The sequence below is a fragment of the Gymnoscopelus microlampas genome (genome assembly GCF_963454915.1).
Source record: "Gymnoscopelus microlampas genome assembly, chromosome: 4".
NCBI lineage: Eukaryota > Metazoa > Chordata > Actinopteri > Myctophiformes > Myctophidae > Gymnoscopelus > Gymnoscopelus microlampas.
Window position 1 is genome coordinate 16481191 of NC_139941.1, and position 22013 is coordinate 16503203.

The following is a 22013-nucleotide window of genomic DNA, read 5'->3' on the forward strand; positions in this document are numbered from 1 at the left end:
ACCAGCATGATTTATGTGGTCATGTGTAACTTCATCTTTGAACCTCCATTGATCATCGGGTCACCGGTATGGTTCACTGGCCATCGGCAGCTAGCTGCTTGTTGTGTGACTTACGCTGCAAGATGAATGCCTTGTCAGTTCTTTCTTTTTGATTAGTACTAGTGTTCACCTGGGGGCATTCAGGCATTGATTAATGCTGAAACAAAAGAAATTAAATTCTTTGACTATATGCCTCTCCCTCTTAGAATGACAAAACAGCTATAACCGCCACAGGCCTCGACTGTGTGTGTGTGTGTGTGTGTGTGTGTGTGTGTGTGTGTGTGTGTGTGTGTGTGTGTGTGTGTGTGTGCGTGCGTGCGTGCGTGCGTGCGTGCGTGCGTGCGTGCGTGCGTGCGTGCGTGCGTGCGTGCGTGAGTGAGTGTGGGAGGGGGTGGGGGGAGGGGGTGGGGGGGTCAGTTGTTAATGGCCCGCTGCATGAAAGTGAAATTCAGATGATGGAACATTGTATGGAGAAACACGTTCCATCAAATATTATTCCATTCTCACTCTCTGGATCTGCACAATAGCCTTTTGTCTTATACAAAAAGACTTACACAATAGTCATTCGTAAATGTCGCTGTTCGCTGTCATATGAGTCGCATTGTCCTCTTAATGCAGAATATCATGGAGCTCAGAAGTGCCTTGCGTCACATCTCATGATCCAATTAGTTAGACTTGGTCCTTGTCTTTGTATATTATCCAATTAACCAGTCAATTTAGTCCACAAAACAGCCAATATATAAGTAACCTTATATACATAGTTGACAGGGGTCCCCCAGGGCTCAAATCTCTTTGCTGAAAACAGCCGATCCACAAGGCAAGTCGATCTGCAATTTTAGCTGAATATTTGCCCCAGAATAGGGATGCTAGGGTTTACTTGGTCAACACCCACTTTCACACCAAATGATAACCGATCATTATATACTCACCCTCCCCTTAATGTGAAACAACTCTCCTTGGTCTGTGCCCCCCCCTATCTGTGTCAGCTGTTGCACTCCTCATCTCCTGTATAACACCCGCTCTGCTCATTTGATTCTGCTGAAGGTCCTGAAAAGGACTAGGTTGTGCTAGGGTTGTGCTAGGTTTGTTGTTGTTTCAATCTGCATCAGCCAGAGACTGCAAAGACCTACAAAATAACTTGACACTTTGATCTTCATGGACATTCTTAAAGACAAATGCTGCTGTCCCTCAGACTGTCAGCTTCGTTTATTTGTTGTCTTATTTGGCTCTGCAATGATTGCATCGTGTTGTGTTTATTGTTTTAACCTGATTGTTGATTTATTTTAGCAACCTTTCCCCTCTCCCTCAAGAGGCCTCGCCTCATGAGACCAGAATTTGTTCTCAACTTGTTTTACCTGGTTAAATAAAGGTTAAAAAAAAACACTTGATCTCTGTGTCACCGTCTTTCTAGCGTTTATGTACTGCCGTGATTCAGTGCTTTCAAGTTCAGCGCTCCACCACCACCACCATTGTCAAGGCTCCAAATAGTGGCTCAGCATTCTTAACCTTAAGTAAAAGCCTGCATTCACCTTAGGGTGCTTTTTTTATCAACATATTTATGAGGCACAGGGAACACAACAGCACCACTTCAACTAAAGTTATCGGCAAAGATTATTTAAATGCTGTTGCATATAAATTACGGTTTCATTTGAAGTCCAAAATCCCAGTAACTCCTGATTGGAATAAAGATGATGTGTCTGCGTGTGTGTTTGTACAAAATGTGGGCTATGTGTCCATACATTTGTGCATCAGTATTTTTGAATGAAACTGTCTTCGGTTGTTATGCATTGCAAAATCATAGCTTATGGAAACATCAAACATTTGGTAGAATGGGTTGCTGTGTGACACAAATGATGCCCCTTCTAATTAATTATGCCACTTCTTTAAATTTTCCCCATGGAGTAAATTTCCTCGGGATACAGATGAACATGTAAGCAAGTCGATAGGCTGTCGGTATCATGGTCAGTATCGTGTCAGTATTAGTTATACTGTATAGGCTCATAATGTTAATTTAAAATAAATGTAACCAAATGGACTTGTAAGGGTCCTCAGTGTTAAATTAACACGAGGGATTGTAGTGTCTTGGCCTTGATAGATCTTGTCAAGTCTTCTAACAGGTTTATACTATTATACAGAACAATTCTATAGTCTACTCTGTCTGTATAGAGACAGTATAGTCATTCTGAATACGAAATCCTGCACCGTTTATATCATCGGATGTTATTACTTTATACCATGTGTAAAATAAATAGTTTTGTAGTGCGTTAGTATTTGAAACGGTCTGTCCCTGCCTCGGTCAGAATGTCAATAGAGTGGTGTGACTATCATCTATTGGGCATCCAAGGTGTAAAAAGAAAGTGATTTGATTGGTTTAAATGTGACAGATGGGGCCCGGTACACTCTTCCCAAGCCAAGAGGCATCGCATCTTGCAATGGAATAAAGCAATCCGAGGACTCACTGAACCTTGGCAAATCCATCAGTGGGTTTTCTATGTGAAATGTCAGGATGTCAATCAATATGGTGAAATGGATGCCCCATGTTTCATAAAGTCATCTGGAGTGTTGCAATTTGACAAGATCGAAAATGACTTTTACTGGCATATAACAGTGTCATTATATCCTTTTTTATTCATATGAAACACCAGTCTATGCACACAGAAGAACATCCGGTGAAATCAATGAACATAATATGTCACATAGTCAATAAACTGTAATGTGATTTTGCAAGATCCAAAGACAAGTATTAAAGTACAGTATAATGGAAATAGAACATTCAATAGACTATCAACATATTGATACAATACTCTTTTTCCCATCTGTAAAAAGAAAATAAATATTGGTTATTCTTTGTACATTTTGCTCCAAACACTCCCCATGACTGATGGTGGTGTTTTATGTAAAAGTACAAAGTGTGTCGAAGAATAAGGCATCAAATCAAATTATTAGAACTAGATTCCCCGTGACAAAATGTTTCCCCCTTTAATGACAAAACTACAAATAAACAATGCAGTACCATTCGTCAGTCAGTTTGCTATGCCCTTTTGCATTCTCATCACAAAAATAGATAAATCTATGTTAAAGTAACTCTGTATGTCTAACACATGACTTTAAGTACAGTAGATGAACAATCAAGGCGGTGAGTTGTTGTGCGCTGCAGCGCGTTGTAAAGTGCAAAAAAATGGAAAGCAAGGTGTTTATTAATAGATGAGTCAGTTCATTGTACAGCCTTGGCACTTTTGACAAATTGCCCGGTTGCATCAGATAATGCTAATCGTTATCCTGGCTGGCTCGGGGCGATAGGATATTCTAATTCTGTTGCCTCCATGAGGCGCGCCGCTGCCACTTACATAAGGTCCCACTGCTGCAGAGCTGCCAATAGCGCTACCTAAAAATCAGATAATACAATACAATCTAGCCTGCAGACTTTTGTTAAATATTTGTTTTTCCAAGGGATTTTTAAGGACATTCAAAATCATAATAAAAAATAATCTGAAAATCACATGTTCATTTCACCATTTCTTTATAGACTATACAACAGGCCCACTAAACCTGCCCATACAGTAGGTGGGCTAGTTGTGCTTTCTGGAGTCTCATATCTGTCCGTTACTGTCATGTCCTTTCTAAGCTTTGGTTGAAGTTGGTATGATATGAAAGCCAGTGAATGGCAGACCTTAACCACATGAGCCCCGGCGGCCCTATTCTGGGCATGTCATACTAGGCAAACATTCGGCAAAAATAGGCGAACATCTGGTGAAAATAGCCGATATACAAGCTCACAATGCGGCGCGTTGCGACACATTGTGAGATTGTGAATCAGCTATTTTCGCTATTTTACGTACAACGAAGTATACAGGGTTTAAAGGAGTACCTCAGCCAAGAAATTACTTTATTTCTATTAGTACCCGGTGGTGTCTTTGACTCACAGAGAATCTTCGTTTGTAAAACATTATTCCTTAACGGTGAATGAAGAATCCAATAATGAAGAAAAAACTTGATGAATGGAATTAATCAGAGACATGACTTAACAGCAAAAAAACATACAAAATATGTCCATAAACTCCAAAACACAGTTCATGTAGGGCTTCAAAGTGTTTTCAACCGTAATCCGTTTAGTGCCTTCCCAAAATATGACCATATAAGAAGAAAATACACTTCCTGGGAAAACCAGCTCATGCACAAAATGACGCGCGTGCCTGGGAGCCCGCGTCCATGTGAATGAGCCCACTGGCACGCCCATGCGCGTTCTTCGCTCGTGCATGTCACGGTTTCAAGCGGAAGTGTTTTAAAAGTGTATTTTTGTCTTCTGTGGTGATATTCTTTGGTATGGTTTTTCAGCAGACTTCGGCAGAAGAGAATCAAAATAATATGAGCTGTGTTTTTGGAGTTTATGGACAGATATTTGATATAGCTTTGCTGTTGTTAAATCAGGTCTCTGATTAATTCCCTATCAAGTTTTTTCTTCATTTTTGGATTCTTCCTTCACCGTTAAGGAATCATTTACAAAAGGAAATTCTCCGTGAGTCAGAGACACCACCGTGTAGGTAAACGATAGAAAGAAAGTAATTTCTTTGGTGAAGAACTACTTTAAGTGGTAAACCGAATGCCTGCAAAACACTCTACACACAAGAGTAGCAATTTCAGAAGATGGTCTCCAAATGTGAATGTGTTATTGCAAAAACCTTCTCTGTGTTTGGCCCCCAGCCGGTGTGAGAATAAAACACAATGGGGGACACGGACAGCATTATAGCAACACAAAGGTTTTCGGTTGGCTGTTTGATATTTGTCCAGTATCTCACAGAGGAGGTCCATGTACTTCCTGTTGTTTTTTCTATGGTATTGCCATATCTTTTGGCTAGTTTGAGAAGTGCCAGGAAAATATGTATCACTGTTAAACCTCAGCAGATATTAGGTCCATTGCTTATAGCCTTTCTTCAGGGTTCATTTCCATCCAAAACATGGTGAGACGCCTACTTTACATCAACTTATTGCTCTATGGCAAGGCATTTCGCCTGACAACCGAATGAAAAGACCCAAATACATTTGCAACACATTTGTATCCTGACCACTGAACAGATCACACACTAAACGCATATTCTTTAAATGACTGAGCGACGCACTACAGTATGATACAAACCCAATTGTCTCGGAATTGGTCGCGCCTCAATGGCCGTTAGGGATGTGTCATTGGGTGCTCAGTGAGGCTAAACAGTCCACAGCTTAGCAGTCATTTTCCCCCGACAGTACTTTTTTTCTTTTTTTAGGAGCATGTACCAAACCAGCCCTTCATTGCACATGCAGTTGGGTTGTTTTTTTTTGTTTTTTGTTTTTTTGTGAACGCTGATATCCTGCACACACGTTAATTGGTCACAGTTGTCGTTAAGTACGTGAAACAGCTCTGTTTACACAGTCATAATGAAGAATACACTGATAAGAACTCTTACAAACATGTCAAGAGACGACTGTTTAAATCCATGCACTTCATGCATAGATGATGGGCATTTGGGAGGCAGCTCAGAGAAAAGTATGGTACGTCTAGCTAGTCTCGAGTCTGGTACTATCTAGTCCATGTAGACCACCTGTTTAGCACACACTTACCACAATTTCTTAACTCATCCTCATTATCCAATGGTACCGTTTGTGAACCATACTACTGTTACTATTTATTACCTATTTATTACCATGCTATTTATTTTTATTTTAAGGGTTCCACTATACTTACAATATCTCCACAACTTTGGATAATGTCACTCAATAACACTCAAACCTCAAACATAATTATTATGTCCTCCATTACTCATACCTACTGTAACACATCTAGACCAATACATCTGACATACACTACACATCTCTCTCTATCTGCATCCATACTGTATTCCACACTGCCCGAATGCGCATGGCAATAGGCACTATGCACAGCAGCCCTATTGGAAAGAAATTGGGCCTCTTCCTTACTTCCTTCACAGGTGTTACCAATGATACTAATGAAGGCTCTGTTCCATTTACTGTAACACAGTGGTTCCCAAACCTTTTAATTTCAAGGACCCCCATAACTCTGAGAGTGGACAAATGGCACCAAATGGACCTTTACGGGTCCATTTGGTTCCATTTGTACACCCAGAGTTACACACCTTTTAAGGTGCCATTTGGAACCCCCTCAAGGAACCATGAGGGTCCCTGGACCACACTTTGAGACCCACTGGTGTTTCCAGTGAGCCAACATGCAACAATATCAGCACCCTGACTCTGTTTGACCCGAATGGAACAGAGCCTTCATTAGTATCATTGGTAGCACCTGTGAAGGGAGTAAGAACAGGCCCAATTTCTCTCCAATATGGCTGCTGTGCATACAGCCTATTAAATGTCGAAAGCGTCATGTAGAGTGATAAGTCCATTGTAGGTCTTCCACTTGTCGTTTTGTGTGAGGTCCCCTTGGCCTCGTACCACGTGCGTCAGATTGTGCAGGGAAGTGTCTCTGTGGCCACATCATAAAGTCGGATTCCTGTAAATTTGCTGCACTTGGTGATTTTGACTAGTCTGTGTCTGACCATCAGAGAGTTCAGTCTAGTTCTTTTTTTTTGTCTGATTGTCTGTCTTTTGTTAGAGTAATAGTTGAATCTTCTCAGTTATTTGTGTCAGGTCGCCTTTAGATGAGGATTAAGGCCCTGAAATGATGCTGCTGCCTTCTACTTCATGCCGCTTCGCAGCACTTGATTGGCTGCGATGAGCATGACGCTGATGATGAACGCAATGGCGAAGGCGCATATCAGGCTCTTGCGCACGCACGTCTGCTTGACCTGCTGCGTCGGGCTAGAACCTCGGGGAGAACGCGAGGAGGAGGTGGTGGTGGGGTGAGGAGACAAAGAGTGGGAGAGACAGAGAGAGAAAGGTATTAGATCATCTGCCTGGTCCATCGAATTGAATCTTATTTAATGCTAGAGAGACGTTTAATAGTCATTTCCAAGCGAGGGCTCATCACAAAACCTTTTACAAGTATGCAAACACAATTATGGGATGAACAGAGCCAGGGAGATTCGTTTTCACACCTGTATGCCACATAATTGCATCTCGATTGCAACGTTGACTTGGTTTCCCTCAAATGAGATGGCAAACAAATGGGGCTATGATCAGCATATTAAGGTGTATGCTACCAACCATGGCAATCTCCGAATATCTGTGGCATGCACACACAACTATTATATTAGTTGAGCCGCAAAGCAATTGTGTAATTATTGAAATGAGGTTGTCTAGGGTTTTGTAAAAAAAAAGAAAATATATATTATATATAATAGGGAGGGAGGTGAGGGCAATCTGACAGAGAGAAATTGTCACGTTCATGCTCGTCTCACACGCGCAATGCATATGTAGTGATTTAGACCCGAGCTGGGATCGAACTCCAGCCTCCCACTCGGCAAACCGACGCACAACCTACCGTTGTTGTGGCCGGGTCTTGTCTGGGGCACTACATCTACCCCCTCAGTTTTTGGGAGCGCGTCCTCGCGCCTCACACTACACGCTACGCCGCTCACGATACGCTCGACGACGCACGTCTTTCATGTCCCCCACAAGAGAACCTCCCCCATGTCCTGCCGACTACGCCAGATGTAGTGATTTAGATCCGAGCTGGGATCGAACCCCAGTCTCCCACTCAGCAAACCGGCACACAACCTACCTTGTTGTGGCCGGGTCTTGTCTGGGGCACTACACATATAGAAACACTGTTTCTATATGCTGTTCAAATGAGGAGCGCAGTGAGAATGCAGGCGTGTCGCTCCCCATTAATGGGCCCTTTATTCCAGTGGTTCTAAAACATTTTCATGTCAAGGACCCCCAAATTGATACATATTAAGCCACGGACCCCCCATTTGAAACGTTTTAGCGCCAGGGACCGACATAAGAGAAGATCTTTGATTAAGACAGAATTCTACAACTGTCAGCGACAAAGAAACCTATGATCTGAATAGTTATTCTTTTACAATACATTCTTTCGTTGGATTAACTTCTAGTTGGTGAAATTATAGTGAAATTAACCACTTTAAACATACCTCTTTTGTTCAAGGCATGGACAAACATTCAAAAAAAATAACCAGATCTACAAGCTCACAAAGCACAGAATCGCAAGTTCCTTTTTTTAAAAATCAATTCATGAAATAGTGCTTAACTGTTCATCAGTTTGCTGGGGAATCCCCACCCCCAAGGACCCCTGGGGGTCCCCGGACGGACCCCACTTTGAGAACGAACCAACGCTTGAATTCAGCATCGTAGCATATTGTTCCACCTATACTGTAAGACGGGGCTGTTGCTTACTGTCTATGTCCACCTGGCAGTCCGCAGGGTTCTCTAAGTGCTTCTCCTCGGTCATGATGATGTTCTCGATGTCTTTCATGGACAGGTGGTCACAGAACGTGTCGTACAGCAGCCTCTTCAGCTCGTCCACCGTCAGCTTCTGCATGTCACACTGGAAGGCAGTGGTGGAAAAAGTACTCAAATGTCTTACTTAAAGTAAAAGTATCAATACTGCAATGTAGAAGTGCTCTGTTACAAGTGAAAGTCCGGAATTCAAAATTGACCTGAGTAAAATTATAAAAGTATTGGTATCAAAATGTAAAGTACCAAAAGTAAAAGTACTAAAATGCAGATCTACAAGCTCACAACACGTTGCGACGCGACGTGTTGTGAGCTTGTACGGCTATTTTAAAATAGCCTGGGTATAAAATAGGGCTAAAGTGGTTCATGTATGTTTTATAATGTCATAATTTATATCTGCAAAGTAACTAGTAACTAAAGTTTTCAAATAATTGTAGTGGAGTAAAAGTACAATATTTGCCTCTGAGATGTAGTGGAGTAGAAATAAAAGCATAGACAACTGGAAATTCTCCAGTAAAGTAAAAGTACCTCAAAATTGTACTTAAGTACAGTACTTGAGTAAATGTACTTAGTTCCTTTACACCACTGCTGGAAGGCACACAGCAAGATCATCGCTGTTGAAGGACCACTTCACTCATTTCCCACCTATCTCCATATTATAATTAGTCCTCGCTAATGGCCAATTTAAGATGGTATAATTTCCATCTACCGTATACTCACTCTGGGCCCTATCTTCCGCCTGGCGGAAGCGCACACGTTAATCCTATCTTATGCTCTCAAACGGCAGATCAACTTCTTCAAGTACTTGATTCTTCATTAACCCTATTAGGCCTAATAAGAATTAACCCATCAAGACCTGGAACGCATCTGTGTCACTTTTTTGATTTGAGCTAAAAAGCATTATTTTACACTTTGGCTATTCAAAAATAGCAGATATACAGACTCGTAGCGCGGCACCGAGTGCCGCACTACGAGCTTGTAGATCTGCTATTTTTGAGAAATAGTGAAAATGTGTGGAAATCTTGGAATTCTTTTACTGTCTCTGCTCAATGGACAGCAGTTAACAGTCGTATCCAGAGAGCTCCAACACAAGGACGTGCAGGGACGCACGCCCTTGTGCTTTAATGTGTGGCTTAAATGAAGAAGAACGTAACTGAGAATGAGCGAGTGCATGATTATTAAGTTGATATGTCAAGATATCATTGATGTGTTTACTGCTTGATTTTACTGCTTCCACACTTTAACTTTTCCACAGCAGAAAATTATTTGCTTCTCCAATATCTCTGCTGTCCGGCAGAAACCAGCTAACTCCAAAATGTTAATTTTTCAGGAAATTAAAAAAAAGTGGAGTTAGGAGGTTTTGTTCATCATTGATAAGAACAGCTGAATGGACCTCCAAGCTCACAATGAGGTTGGAGGACAAAAGGGGGTGGAGCCTGGAGTCAGCAAGAAAGTTTGAGGATCCAATGGAGTTAGCTGGTTTTGTCAGAAGCGCTTTTTAATGCTTTTCATTGGTTCAATATTTTTTTTTACCAACACACAGACGTAAAGGGTGTTCATTAGCACTGATTTATAGAAAAAAATGCAAAAGCATCAAAATGGAGTTAGCTGGTTTCTGCCGGACAGCAACGATATGTTATCTAAATACCAACAATGGTTGAGCAGCCACACCCTAGGCCATAGCATATAGCCTATATTTGAATTGAATGCACTGTCAGGGTTTGATTGGGACACAACTGTTTTACACGCAATTAATGTATGGATTCTGGCGACCAACTGAAAATATAAGCTGTTCGTAACTGATCGCTCTGTGTGCCAGTGCCATGACCCATGACGCAAGGCAAACACCCACACATGCATGAGCAATGACGCAAACACACGTACGAACAGAAGGTAGACAAGGGCAAAGGAAGGGACCTTGGATGAGATAAGTTTAAGGTTAGGCACACACGCACGCGCGCGCGCACACGCACACACGCACACACGCACACACACACACACACACACACACACACACACACACACACACACACACACACACACACAAACAGAAGGTAGATGAGGACAAAGGAAGCGATCTCAGATGAAAGAAGTTTAAAGTTAAAGTTGCCAGTCTTTGATCTGTGCCGGAAGGCAGCTTGCCTACTAATCAGAACTTAGCCTTATTCTGGATTTAAGAAAATCCTTGATACTCAGTCCATCTGTTCTCTGCATCACATTGGCAGGATAGAACTCTGGTGTTCCGCCAGATATAATAATTGTCAAGCTATGCAATCTTTGTCAGATACGTTAAACGTCCCTTGGGTCTCTTGTGTTTCTCTGGCATGAAGTTGGAAGCCTCTATCATACAGTATAGTAGTTAGGCTAATACTTTAACCTATACTGAGAATCTGCTTTCTTATAATACATATATACCTACACCATACATGGACAACTGGTGGCCCGGGGGCCACATGCGGCCCCCACCTTCACTTAATGAAATATTATTGATTTCAGCTGTTACAATTCCAAACATGCAAACATGACCCGCTTTAATTACTTCAGTCTATATTAGTAGCTTAATGACTAGTATTCAAAATCTATTGCCTTTTATGTCCAATGTATTTGTATTTAAGTTCAAAAATTTAACATAAGTATAACTAAATGCATTTGAAATTAAATAAAACTGTTACTTTTCATGATTCCAATAAAAAAAATAGCAAAAGAATAATTGCAGATCTCAAAACGCATCACGACACGTTTTCAGCTTGTAGATCGGCTGTTTTTGCTACTTTTGTGTACGGCATTCATTTACAAAAAAAGTTAAAATACAGAGATAAGAGGTGATGTCTGCCCGACAGTATAAGCAATGTGGCCCTCTGGAGTGAGTGTGGAAATATAGTGTCCTTCTCCATCATCAAAGTTGCCCACCCATGGCCTACACTAGATGTATCAGTGTTGATTTATCCATTTGTAACTCATTGTACAAATGTAACCAAATGGACCCTGTTACATCTGCACACTTGAGAGCACAGAGAGTACATTTTGAGTTATTTCACTGTGTATCTTCTGAGATTTTTGCCCTTGTTTAGCGCTGCCAATCGCAACAGCTACTCCAGTCATTATCACATATTATCACAAATTAAGTCAGATGTGTCTTGAAGATTAACACCAACAACTCATTAATTTCCATTACACGTCAACGTGAGCAGGTAATTATCTATGCTACTCTGAGCGAAAGAATTTACATTTTGTTTACTCTGAGATTGAGCAAAATAAATATAACGGGTAGACCACCCTATGGGTTTTGAAGGACACTATAGCTGTCACACGGGAGTCACGAAATCTTACCACGAAAGGCTTCAAACGGCACTGTGGGAGGCAACTTCCCATTAGCCGTGCAGAGAATGCGTCAGTTAAACACATTTCTGCCTTTTAGATGTGCTGTTTCTGTGCTTGTCAGTTTACTACGCATTGCTGCCTTTGACTCCTGTCACCTGATAATAAGTAGGAGGTGTAGCGTCAGAGACTGAGTAATGATTACCTTCCAGAAGACGGAGTCAAAGTCGGTGCCGTTGAATTTATCCGGCATGCCGGCCGCCGTCAGCTTCGGGCCAAGGAGAGTTACAAATTCCTCAAAGTCCACGAGGCCATCACCTGCCAAAATGTTTATTTGTACACATTTGTCCACATTTCGCGCACAACGGCAAATCAAAGTGCTTTACATAAGGCAGTCAAGGACAAGGATATAGACACAAAAACGTAGAAATATATAAAGTAGCAGGCCTAAATAAATTAAAGTATGGTTTTATTTTTTTCTTGATAAGGATGCTTCTGTACTTTATGATAAAGGTTTTCCTGCATTAGGTATTTGCACGAATGTTCAGGAAAGTATGTGTCTGTGTTTGAGTGTACGTGTTACACATAAGCATGACATCCCATCTGTACGTACGTGTGTGTGTGTGTGTGTGTGTGTGTGTGTGTGTGTGTGTGTGTGTGTGTGTGTGTGTGTGTGTGTGTGTGTGTGTGTGTGCGTGCGTGCGTGCGTGCGTGCGTGCGTGCGTGCGTGCGTGCGTGCGTGCGTGCGTGCGTGCGTGCGTGCGTGCGTGCGTGCGTGCGTGCGTGCGTGCGTGCGTGCGTGCGTGCGTGTGTGTGTGTGCGTGTGCGTGCGCGTGAGTGTGTGTGTGTGTGCTTGTCTGACCGTCCATGTCCAGTCTCTGGATGATCACTTCCAGCTCCACTTCGTTTGGCATGTAGCCCAGGGAGCGCATGGCCATGCCCAGCTCCTGCTTAGAGATGAACCCGTTCCCGTCGCGGTCAAACACCTTGAAGGCCTCGCGGATCTCTGTGGCGAACAAGCAAAAACACACACACACACACACACACACACGCACACGCACACGCACACGCACACGCACACGCGCACACGCACACGCACACGCACACGCACACACGCACACACGCACACACGCACGCACGCACGCACGCACGCACACACAAACACACTTTATTTTCTACTCCTTTTCAGAGCTTCCAGTACAGACTGTTAGGCAGAGGCATTTGAAAGTAACACGGTGTTCTACAAGCTCACAGCTGTGTAGTGTTGTGTTGGATGGTCAACACTTAAATTGTTCTTTATCTTTTACTTAAAACAGCTTCTGTTTAATTTTGATGACGCATTTACCATCCATATACTCAGAAAGTGATGAAACTGAATACCCCAAAGGACTGTTGCCGAAAAGCATAATCCCTTTGATGTCTCTTGTCACTGTACACATATCTAATGAAGCACATTTGCAAGGACAATACTACATAATTGGAGCACAACATTGTTTCAACTTTTCCCCCAGGCTTGAGGAATTATTGTTTTCCCAGTGCTCCCATCCCCAAGAGCAGTGGTGGAAAAAGTACTCCCATTCTTTACTTAAGTAAAAGTACCAATACTGCAATATAGACATACTCCGTTACAAGTAAAAGTCCAGAATTCTAAATTTACTTGAGCAAAAGTACAAAGGTATTGGTATAAAAATGTACTTAAAGTACCAAAAGTTAAAGTACTAAAATATTTGAAAATAGCCTACAGTATGTAAGTACAGTAAGTACATTACTTGAGTACATGTACTTAGTTATTTCCACCACTGCCAAGAGGAATTAGAACTTTTCAGGCATCACAAGCTGTTCGAGTTTCTGTTACAGCGTGCCAAATGGGAGCTCAACGCCATCAGTTCAACGCCTGACATTTCTCACATTATTCACCTGTTACTGCAGCCCATTCACCTCATGTGGCTCTGCTGGGTCTGCTCGGATCACATCAGTGGATCTCATCGAGAGTGTTCCTTTTTTAAAGGACAAGGACTAGCTTTCTCTTTCCCTGTCTCGCTTGTTCAAGCTTTCTTTATTGTTACATCTTGTGTACGGGTACAAAAGAGTACAAAGTATTTTGTTCTGGTCCCTCAGATATTATTGCAGCAATAACCCTTCAATACATTCACAGATTCTCTGCCAGTGTGTGTGCGTGCAGGGCCCCAGGGGTCGCAATGTGCAGAGTGGGAAGTCGTTCAGATAAGCGGATCTCCAAAACATTTTGATAAATCTGAAAATCCCCATACAGCATACGTTGCTGTCCAGCAGAAACCAGCTAATTCCATTTTGACACTTTTGCATTTTTGTTTCCAAAAATCAGAGCATTAAACCAGCTAACTCCATTGGATCCTCAGACGTTCTGCTAAACCAGCTAACTCCACCGGAGTTAAGTGGTTTTGCTGACTCCAAGCTCCACCCCCTTTTGACCTCCAACCTCATTGTGAGCTTGGAGGTCCATTCAGCTGTTCTCATCAATGATGAACAAAACCTCCTAACTCCAATTGTTTAATTTCCTGAAAAATGAACATGTTGGAGTAAGCCGGTTCCTGCCGGACAGCAGAGATATGGAGTATAGCACTGACGTCATAGATTGGCCTGGACTCCATATTTGGGCATGTCACACATGGAACTCCATATGGGCATAAAAGGGACACAGACAGACAGGTGCAATGGGTACAGTGACAACAGGTGCAATGGGTATTGCATAAGCGGATGGGGCATAGCATTTAAATCGCACCGTTCCTGAGCAGGCCACTGGTCTAGCTGTAATATTAAACATACTGAGAGTATAGCAGAAACTGTCTGTTGGTTCTAGCTCCAAAGGTCCTTGGAAGTGCTGTGTGCAAGTTAATCTATGCCAATGTTCACCTCCCTGACCCCGCTGCAGCAGCAGACACCACCAGGCCCCTATCTACTGGAGAGTCAGTGGGCTGAAGACCCCCCGGCTTCCAACAGGCAGGATCTCAACGGACACTATCGCTTCCACAATCTCCAAATGCTACAAAGAGTCTGTAACTCTGCCCTGTAAATGTTGAGAACAGGCAGTGGTGGGAAAAGTACTCAAATGTTTTACTCAAGTAAAAGTATCAATACTGCAATGTAGAAGTACGCTGTTACAAGGGAAAGTTGTCCGGAATTCAAAATGTACTTGAGTAAAAGTACAACGGTATTGGTATCCAAATGTACATGAGGTACCAAAGTAAAAGTACTAAAATGTTTGAAAATAGCAGATCTACAAGCTCACATCGCGTGAGCTTGTAGACCGTCTATTTTCAAATAGCAAAGGTATAAAAAAGGACTAAAGTGGTTAATGTGTGTTTTATAATATAATAATTTATATTATAAAAGTAACTAGTAAAGTTTTCAAACAATTGTAGTGGAGTAAAAGTACAACATTTGCCTCTGAGATGTAGTGGAGTAGAAGTAAAAGTATTGGAAATTGGAAATACTCAAGTTAAGTACAAATACCTCAAAATTGTATGAAGTACTACTTAAGTAAATGCACTTAGATACTTTCCACCACTGCCCGCTCTTCAGACCGGAATGGGTATTCGACCAATCACGATACGGTGCTCACAAAAAATATCTACAGTATGTTAATATGTTTTTTTTATTTCAATTTCTGCTAAGCAGCTAGATAGGCTTTGACTAGATTAGACTACTTTTGTCTAGATAGGCTTTGACTCATTTGTTTTCCAGTATCTACACGACTGCAAAGTACAGACTGCGTTTGAAAACGGTAGAAGCCAACATGTCTGTCTTGAGAGACTAGGCAGGAAATGATGCTCATCCTGTTTCATTATGAATTACTTTTATGTTCATTAATCCTGTGTTAAAGGAGTAGTTCACCCAAGAAATTGCTTGTTTTCTTTTCTTTTTTTACTTATCAATTACACTCCCCATGAAGCTTTCAATTCATGGAGATCGTTTTTGTTTTTGTCACGTTCCTGAGCCAATAATTTGATGACGGGTCATCGGTCAGTAGGAGACTCAGTACGAGACTCTTTGAGTCTCCGGAGTTGTCTGTCATCAAATTATTGGCTTAGGAATGCGATAAAAACTAAAAAAAAATCTCCATGAATTTAAGGCTTCATGGGGTGTGTAATTGATGGAAAATAAGTAATTTTTTAGGTGAACTACTCGTTTCATAAAGAACCGTCTGCAGTATTGATCCAGACCAGGGACAGATGATCAGGATACGATATTTGGCGGACCAGTATCAGGTCACGGTGGCTCAGCACTTGACTTGGATGCATTTCCTGAACCATTCCAAGCATGTCTTGCAAGAGCAATTCCATTCCCTCTTATCAAAAGGACTCCAGGACATGAGAGGATCAAAGGCCATGAGGAGAAATGAAGTCCATGCTATTACAGAGCAAACATCAATGAGATAAATCTATTGGCTGCCGCCTCCCTTATTGTCTGCATATACGTTCTCTGAAACCGCATAGCATTCCTCTCCTTTTGTGCTCATGATAAGCAGCTAAATTACTTCGTTTAAATGCAATAAATGTCATCACCTGTCCACATTGCTGCTTTGTTTCCCAAGGCACGCTTCAATGTCAAATGCCTTATTAGCACTCAAAGGCAACGTTCGAGAGATGAATTTTAAGATTCATGTGATGCGCAAAACACAGCAACACACATTTTTACTGACTTTACCGTGTATAAACCACTCAGTTGATCTCTGCATAATCTCATTGAATACCCATGTGTACAACATTGCTAATCTTGCATTTGCCAGAATCCAGATATTTACCAAGCAGATTATAATGCATTTTAAGTATGTTCACAATGCATCATAGACATGGGATGCATAGCAAGTGTTACAAAAGATTTTACAATCATCATGTAAAATGTTTTATTCACATGCAATCTCTTCGCAAGCATTATGCAAACAAAAGATAGGTGAAAATTGGAATTATGGATTAGGTTGGTGCCGTGTGTACCAGCCTAATCCCTGGTTAATTTCGTACCGGTTCATTTAACTTATGATCAATACACTAAAATATGAACTTGTGAGTCACATTGGACATTGTACCTCAACAATAGAGTAACATACACTTGTTGAGTCTATGCTAAGGCACACTGCAGCTTCTGTTTTTGATAACACACCTCAATACAAATCTAATGAATGCGTAACAATGGGTAATCTATGTGTAACCGAGCAGTAAACAAGTAGGGAATGTCAACTGTCACTTCAGTTAATGATTTAAAGTGCATAAATTGCCACAGAAAATTAATAGTATACACACGGTTTATCACAGAAAAGAACTGCAAGCTCTGAAATAGCACCCCATTGATTTTGAGGATTTACGGCACAATTCACCATACGATATGAATGGGAATCGTTGAAGCCACATGATTTATCGATGTGCCAGTGTAGCAATGAATGTCCAAGCCCCCAGCCAGAATACACGGCTGACACTCTATGACGGATATTTCGGTCGAACCAAACAAAGAAATACAACAACAGTGGGTATCAGTGACAGTGGAAAATCGTCCTATTATGCCAGTCGCGCCAGCCCTGAGGAAATAGCTTGTTTAACCAAGAATACGGTCACTGAATCCAATCCTCTCCGCAGGGACTTGACAATCATGTATTATAATGGATTACAACCTGGGATCCAATTTATGAAGCAGAGCAGTGACATTTACTGCAGCTATTTTTCCACGTTGCTTTTGCACCCTCTCGAATGTGGATTTGTTTTTGAAATCGCATATGTTCTTTTCTTCCCTAGGTGTCTGCAATTCCATTGTTTACAAAGTGACAATAGCACTGTATCCACCTGATGTCCCGCTGCCATCTGTTTACCTTAGGAACAGAAGCTCTCATTGAAAAACATCAATGCCGCCCTATGGGAGGCAAAAAAAAACATTCTTATATGGTGCCCCATCAATTTTAGACAGCACATCTCCCTCCAGAACTTTATTTATCAGCCAGCTGGTTTGAGAGGGACAAATTACGCCTTGAATCGAATGTTTGTCACGTTGTTTCACCCCAGCATGCTGAGGAAGTGTTATGCCAAATGTATGCTCCGTCAAGCAGACCTACAATCTCACAACGGGTCGCTGATGTGACGTGTTGTGAGCTTGTAGGTCTACTAATTTCGGTGTTCGATGCGTTTGGGCCTTTCAGCCACACGAAAATGCTGTTTTCGGCCACTAAAACAGAGATTTTTGTAAACGGGTAAAAAAGTTAATATTTACCAAAATATCCGATTCAGTGGACCTGATTAGACATGTAAACCGGAGATTTGGATGTCACCGCTCATTCGCGCATGGTCATTATAATAATAAATAATAATATACATCCAATTTAAGAAGCCTTTAGTAAAGAACGAAACTAAATATAGCTGTCACTCAGACAGTTCATCCCAAGAGAGGTTGACTCATCTCCCTCCAACATTATTCATTTCTCTGAGACCACATGACACACAGCTTAACCTGCACCTTAATCTTAATTACACCAACGCTGTAAAAATGCTATTCTTTTGTCATTCCTTTTCTCATTTTCTCTGGTGTTCTCTCCAATTAATCCATCCTGTGAAGAAAAACTCATTGCTCTGACAGAATGCACAAAATGAACAAGCAAAAATACTTCCTATCTCGTCTCTCCCTCTCCCTCTCCCTCTCTCTCTCTCTCTCTCTCTCTCTCTCTCCCTCTCCCTCTCCCTCTCCCCCTCTCTCTCTCTCTCTCCCTCTCTCTCTCTGTCTCTCTCTCTCTCTCTGTCGCTCTCACTCGCTCGCTCTCACTCTCAATCTCTAATGACTTGAATTATCCCGTTCAATCAAAGCGTGGCATCTGGCAAAGTTTAACTGCCAGTTAGTCATTTACCCGGGATAAAAACAAATAAAAATGTGTGGCACACATAATTTAAGTGATTAACTGTCGTTAATGCCGCCAATATCCACTTGCAAACAAAACAAAAACACAGCAAGTGAAATAAACAGTGGGCAGAGATGATTATCCTTCATACAGTGCATCTACCAAACATTAATAGTTTAAAGGATCTGGGCTATCAGTGATACCAACGTTTATAGATAGCCTTGTAAATAGTGGGCATCCAGTGTTATTTGTATTATTCACAGGGGCAAGAATTTTTATTGGCTTCCGAGTTACTATTTCACAAATGTCTTATGGCATGGGTCTAGGGGGCGAGCCGTCTAGAAGAGTTTCTGAGTTTGTGTCTGTCTATGTGTCTGGGGCTATTCTCACAAACCACTGAACTGATCAGCTGCTAAATGTTTTGGACATGCTGCCAGGAGGCCAGGGCAGTAAATCCTACATTTTTGAATATTTATATATATATATGCGTTGCTGTACAGCAGAAACCAGCTAACTCCATTTTCTCGCTTTTTCCCCCCATAAATCAGTGCTATTGAACACCCTTTATGTCTGTGTGTTGACTAAAAAATATTGAACCAATGAAAAGTATTAAAAAGTGCTTCTGACAAAACCAGCTAAATCTATTGGATCCTCAAACTGTCTGCTAAACCAGCTAAGTCCACCAAAGGGGGTGGAGTTAGCTGGTTTTGCTGACTCCAGGCCCCACCCCCTTTTGACCTCCAACCTCATTGTGAGCTTGGATAATGGTCAATTATCCAAGCTCATGGTCAATTTAGCTGTACTTATCAATGATGAACAAAACCTCCTAACTCTTTTTTTCCCCCTGAAAAATGAACATGTTGGAGTTAACTGGTTGCTGCCAGTATATAGTTTGGCTTGGCTCTAGCTGTCTATGACAGGGTCCGTTTGTCTCAGAAGAACACACTGGAGCACTTCAGACTATTGTAAGCCTCTTTATCAAGGTACTAACTAGGTACTAAGTATACAAGGTAAGACTGACGTTTTGATGCTATACTGCATCTTCCTCATAGTCATGAATGGTTTGTCTGTCTGCCATGTCCAAAGTTAATCTCAGAAACCACTGGAGCGATCAGTGCCAAGATGTGTATGCTTTGCACACTGCTTGTAAGCCCACAGAAGTATCTCCAAGGCAATCGGACTGGGATGGCGCTGAAACCTTGCTAAAATCTTGAGTCATACATCATAGATACGTTACTGACCTCACAGATGTCACAGGCTGGCTACATGAAGTCCAGGACCGCATTGGAGCCAAGTATATGAGATTCACACTAGAGCCATACTGTTTCTAAGTGGATCCTGAGATCCACATTATTTCCTGGTTAACTTATAACTTTACACTGGAAGTCAATAGAGGTCTGATTGGGCTGCAACTTTGGCCAAATATGGAGATCAGCATGGAAGCCATGCATAATTCGACCCCGTCTTTTACAACGCTTCCATATGGAAGCGTTGTAAAAGACGGAGTTTAATTATGACCAGGAAAGTATCTGGGTATCATTTTAGATTTTTTTGGCTATTCAAAAATAGCAGATATACAAGCTCATAGCGTGGCACAGAGTGCCACGCTATGAGCATTTTTTTTTGTGAACATTTTTGCAAATCTTTGGATATATATATTAACGTTTGTAACTCAAATCTTTGCTTCTGGGGGGTCCCTGGAACAAAATATTTTGAGATGGGGTCAGCGGCCAAATACGTATCATTTTGTGTGGTCCTTGACATGAAAAGGTTTGAGCACCACTGATATAGAAACTGTTTTCTAAAACATTAGGATTTACGTTAGGAAACGTTAGGATTTAGAATACATTTGTAGAATCGTATCTCAGGTCTTAATGGATTAATCACATGCCTTTATACATAACTCTTTTAGAACAGAAACTAACTTCACTTTCTCTGAATTAATGTCTTTAGCACTAGTCGTAGCCAAGCCTTAGAGCTGGAGCCAAGCCTTGGAGCTGCATTCATCATATACTATATCTGTGGGACACCACAGAGGGGGTGTGCTGTTGTTTTTTTGCTTTGATGTTGAAAGGTAGGCTACTTGTTGGGCTTCAAAAATAGCAGGCCAGTGGTGGTCTCCCTGGTGGGATGTTGTGATCTGAAGATGAAACGTCCAAGTGAAGCTCTGGAGCTTTGAGAGCGAGCCATCTGAAGCTGAACCCTCACAAGAGTAAGGCGCACTGCACCGCTGAGGCACTGTGCTGCAAAAAACCTTGTATCTTGAATTATTATTCATCGTATGGATTCTTATTTTTTTCATAAACTAATGCCCTATTTTATATTATGTTGAATGACAAAAGTAGCAAGAATAGGCGATCTACAAGCTCAAAACATATTACGGTGCGATGCATTGTGAACTTGTAGGCTATTTTGTCTATTTTGTAAAGGGACGCCATGTTGAAAGTTGTCAAGTCCGTCTGTGGGTGTTATAGTTATTTAACCAGTGAAAAGTGTAAACAAGAAACTAAATAATAACTACATTGGAACACAGGTTATTTTTTACATTTCCTGAAAAGGAAGGATTTTGGACATACAAGGTTTCTGCCCGACAGTGACAGTAAACAGTATGCAGTGTGTCAGTGAAGTCGGCAACATGTTTGCTGCAGCTTGGAAGCAGTGAGTAATCTCCTGCTACTGCACATGGGTGCACACTAAACAGCAGTAAACTAGACCTGCTAGAAAGAACATATAGTTAAGCCGTTTGCCTGTTTAGTGTCTGTGTCTTCTTGACCAAGGCTGAGGCATTATTCATGTCACATTTAAAGTACAGATACTCAAAAAATGTACTCAAGTAACGGTACTCAAGTAAATGTACTTCATTACTGTCCACCACTGCATTTAACATAAGACTGTAAAGAAACACATCCAAGAATGAGCATCATGGTCTCTAAAACATAGAATGGGAAAACCAGAGAACTGGGTGAAACAAGCTAACCTCGTTCGCACTGAACAGAGACACATCTCATGGGAAATATTTATCTGAATCTTCAAGGCGTGCCTGCAGCAAATCGTTACCCCTTTTCTGGTTATTTTTAGCAATGCTTAAAACTCGGCTAATTACTAACAAATCGTTTTTTGGAGAGCGTATAGGCAAACACTGGGTGTTTTGGAGCTGAGACGTGACTGTGGCTGTAATCCTGAGCCAGAGAGGCTTGCCTCCTCAGCTGGGCCTGCCATCTGTTAGGGTTTCCTCCGATCAGTATTTGCACTCTCTTTTTCCCACTCTTCTCCCTAATTTAGACATCGGCAATTCCCTCTACATGAGTATTGTCCCTGTCACTGTCAACTCCTACTATTGGTCTTGGGAAGGGTGTACAGTAAATGGTTCTGAAAGAGAGGGCCAGGGACCCCCAGGGGTCCATTGAAGGGCTTACAGGGGGTCCCCAGCAAAATGAGT

General features: G+C 41.7%; 1 protein-coding gene across 2 annotated transcripts in view; it reads right to left on the reverse strand.

The window, feature by feature from the left end:
• The window catches only part of cabp7a (calcium binding protein 7a), a 688996-nt gene that overhangs the window by 653607 nt on the left and 13376 nt on the right, over positions 1–22013 (reverse strand). For both annotated transcript variants that reach the window (XM_084054972.1, XM_084054973.1), the window contains exons 2-5: positions 12584–12727; positions 11927–12039; positions 8344–8494; positions 6152–6853 (exon numbers count right to left, since the gene is read on the reverse strand). In XM_084054972.1, the coding sequence (XP_083911098.1) occupies positions 6723–6853; positions 8344–8494; positions 11927–12039; positions 12584–12727 (539 nt within the window). In that variant the 3' untranslated portion in view covers positions 6152–6722. The remainder of the gene's footprint in view (positions 1–6151; positions 6854–8343; positions 8495–11926; positions 12040–12583; positions 12728–22013) is intronic.